The sequence below is a fragment of the Macrosteles quadrilineatus genome, unplaced genomic scaffold (assembly GCF_028750875.1).
Source record: "Macrosteles quadrilineatus isolate MER2022 unplaced genomic scaffold, UCM_ALF_1.0 Scaffold_1__1_contigs__length_201487025, whole genome shotgun sequence".
NCBI lineage: Eukaryota > Metazoa > Arthropoda > Insecta > Hemiptera > Cicadellidae > Macrosteles > Macrosteles quadrilineatus.
In genome coordinates this window covers 94,340,053-94,343,255 of record NW_026542594.1, presented here as the reverse complement: position 1 = coordinate 94,343,255, position 3,203 = coordinate 94,340,053, and the positions used below count along the sequence as shown (strand labels likewise).

Sequence of the window (3,203 nt, the reverse complement as noted above, 5' to 3'; positions counted from 1 at the left end):
TGACTATTTAAGGACTGACGACGGAATAAAAAAGGTACGTAACCTATCATATCATTCTACATCAGTCCTGGTGGCAATAATGTTTAAAAAATTTTTAAACTATCCGAGGATCTCAGACAATATTGGCCATTTCGTGATGAACTAAGTGTAGAGGATGGGATCGTTCTCAAAGGAGAAAGAATTGTGATTCCAGTTTCATTACGAAAAGAATTAATTCAAATAACACATTCCTCTCATCAGGGATCAGATGCATGTATCAGACGTGCACGAGATGTGTTTTTCTGGCCCTGTTTGAGTAGACATCAAAAATGATATAAGTTCCTGCAAGATATGCAAAATGTATGCACCAGACCAACGAAGAGAACCTTTGATACTTGAGAAAACTCCGGAGAGACCCTGGCAAAAAGTAGCCATTGATTTTGCCCAGGAAGGTTCGATTCACTATTTGATTGTCTGTGACTATTTTTCGTCATTTTTTGAAGTGAAAAAGGTAACAAAATGCACAAGTGAACCCCTGATAACATTTTGCAAAGAACTGTTTGCAAGGTATGGAATACCAGAGGTGGTTGTTTCAGACAGTGGAACGCCCCTCATGGCTCAAAGTATTCACGATTTTGCTAAAAATTGGAAATTCAAGATAGTTCTATCCCCGCCGTACCATCACCAAGCAAACGGTAAAGCAGAGTCGGCAGTAAAAATATTCAAGAATCTTTTGAAGAGATCGCGTCAAGATGGAGTGGACTTCCAACAAGCGTTATTAGAAGTTAGGAACACCCCCATTGCAAGGAATTGGCTTTAGCCCCACTCAACTCCTCATGAACCGAAGAACACAAAGCAAACTGCCAATAAATAAGAGCTTACTGAAGCCACAAGTTCCACAAAATGTTCAGAATCTATAGGAACGTAAAAAGAGACAGTACAAAAGTCAGTATGACCATGGAACCACGGATCTGCCTCTATTGTCGATTGGCCAATGCGTGTGGTTAAAGAAACAACCCCAACTGAAGAATGCGACATGGCTTGAGGGTAAAGTTGTTCGAAAGGAAGGGAGGAGAAAGTACATTGTGCGCGTGGAAGGAAAAGATTATATTCGAAATAGACACTTTTTAAGAACTTAAAAACATTTTCAAGTCATAAAAACATAAGAAGTCATAAGTAGTTCTTATTCAATTTTTACTGAATTTATATAAATCTCCTTTCTAAACTAATAATTTTTTAAGCAGGTTTACATTCCATAATTAATTATACAGAAATGTTTTTATTTTTTTTTATTCTTAGTCTTAGTTTTATTTTGTAAGTATATTTTGTATAAAAAAGTATGTTTTGTTTTCTGTATATATTATGTGGAAATAAACACATTTCATTCATTCATTCATTCATTTTGGAAAAAGGAAGATGTTGGTAATGTTCATATGTTAAATAACATATGTTCTTTATTTTTATTGTTATTGTTGTTTATTTATGTTTTGATTCTGCTTTTGTCTTGAATTGTGATGAAGATAGTTTTATGATATTACAGTACAATATTAAATTAGTTTGATGAAAACTGTATTACTTTATATAAGTAAAGTTATCGACAAGGATACAAAGCATTTTTGCAATATCCAAAGCCAATTATAGCCGAAAAGCTTTAGTACAGGTAAAATCCCACAGAACCTATTTAATTAAATACAAATTAATCAATTGTACAAATTAAATATGTTTGTACTGTATTTTAAACAAATATAATGACTAATGCAATGAATGCACAATGACAACTTTAAATAAACTAAAAATACTGATTGAAAACAATTTAACCTAAATGACGATACTGTGCAGGAAATACATAAATATGAAAAACAACTAAAAATACAGAAAGAAACTAACAATGACAGTTGAATTCTCCCAAAAAAGACTTCTGCTTAAGTGCAGTAAATGCTATAGGAAATAAACGAAACCCTTGTAAAATGCATGTGTTAAAACACTGGTGGTACAGACACACACTTTGAAGGAACAGGAATGAGAGTACTGTAGTGGTTTGTGGTCTACAAACATTATTTGAAGAACCGTAGCCTTCTGTCTACTACTATAAAAAAAGTAGACACACTTTTTTACCTTAGCTTCACAGGTTAACCTAGCTTCGTTTTCCCAGTACTCACACTGTTTATACCTATTTTTTTGCAAGCATTTTACTTACAATCTGTTCTATACTAGAACAATGAGTAAATGTCATGACAATTTAACATGATTTAATTACACTCCAGCGAGTGCACTATAACATACAAAACAAAACATTTTATAAACAAATCTATATATAAAGCCAAAAGTACCCATGAACTTTTGAGAAAACTACAAGACACACCCCCACATAAACCATTGTACTTAAAATGTTCGTCATGATGAGAAACGTTGCGCAAACTATCCATTATTTCTTAAATTGCCCTATAAGTTCGTAATATTGATTTCCAAAGGGAACTTTCCGTATACCTAATGTTAAAAATACCTCAGCTGTATTCATTTTGTATGTTATTCTTTCAATTTATTACCTTATTATTAAAATCAGGTGAGATTATTTCTTTGTATTACTGTATTCTGTTTTGTTTATTTCAGCTTAACCTAACCATAAACGGGGTGAAGCCCGTGGGTAACAACTAGTTAAGCTAGAAACGATTTGGAAGATCGATTGGATGTATTCGTCTGAGGCTATATGTAGCTTCGCTATTATCAAGGAAGTTAACTGCCAGGAAATTTTGATGATATTATAATTTCCTTTAACATTATTCGCTTCGTTTTCAGACAGTATTACTTATTAATTTGCTGTCCACACAGGCGTAAGGATGTGTGGTTTGTTTACATTCCGGGTCACTAATCTAATTTTCTAAACGCTGAAACACTGTTGAAACATTTTGACAGAACCAGCGATGTTTTTGGATTGGAAACTTTTGTTTTAAAAACTCTCGTGTTTGTTAAAACACGTGTTGTAAACTCAAGTTTAGTCGTGGAAGGCGAAAAAGTAATCCTGATTCAATACACACCCATATTACTGTAGATGTTCAAGATGAGTATGGTTGACGATGCCGACTTATAACATTCTTGTTGAACGATGCTAAATTTGTATAAAATAAAAGTTGGTGCCATTCATACTCGAGTCACTGCGTATCAGTGGAACTGTAATGACGATTCAAGGGATTGGAATGCAGAAGTCCTTCGCCTGATCTGTTTAC

General features: G+C 33.7%; 1 protein-coding gene across 1 annotated transcript; it reads left to right on the top strand.

The window, feature by feature from the left end:
- The first annotated feature begins 337 nt into the window (after positions 1 to 337).
- Positions 338 to 799, top strand: LOC128999019 (uncharacterized protein K02A2.6-like). Its single transcript, XM_054425377.1, has one exon. It carries the CDS (start codon positions 338 to 340, stop codon positions 797 to 799), a length of 462 nt encoding a protein of 153 aa, XP_054281352.1.
- Positions 800 to 3,203: the final 2,404 nt, after the last annotated feature.

Coding starts and splice junctions, on each gene's coding strand:
- LOC128999019 (XM_054425377.1), top strand. CDS start 338: ATGTATGCACCAGACCAACGAAGAGAACCTTTGATACTTGAGAAAACT.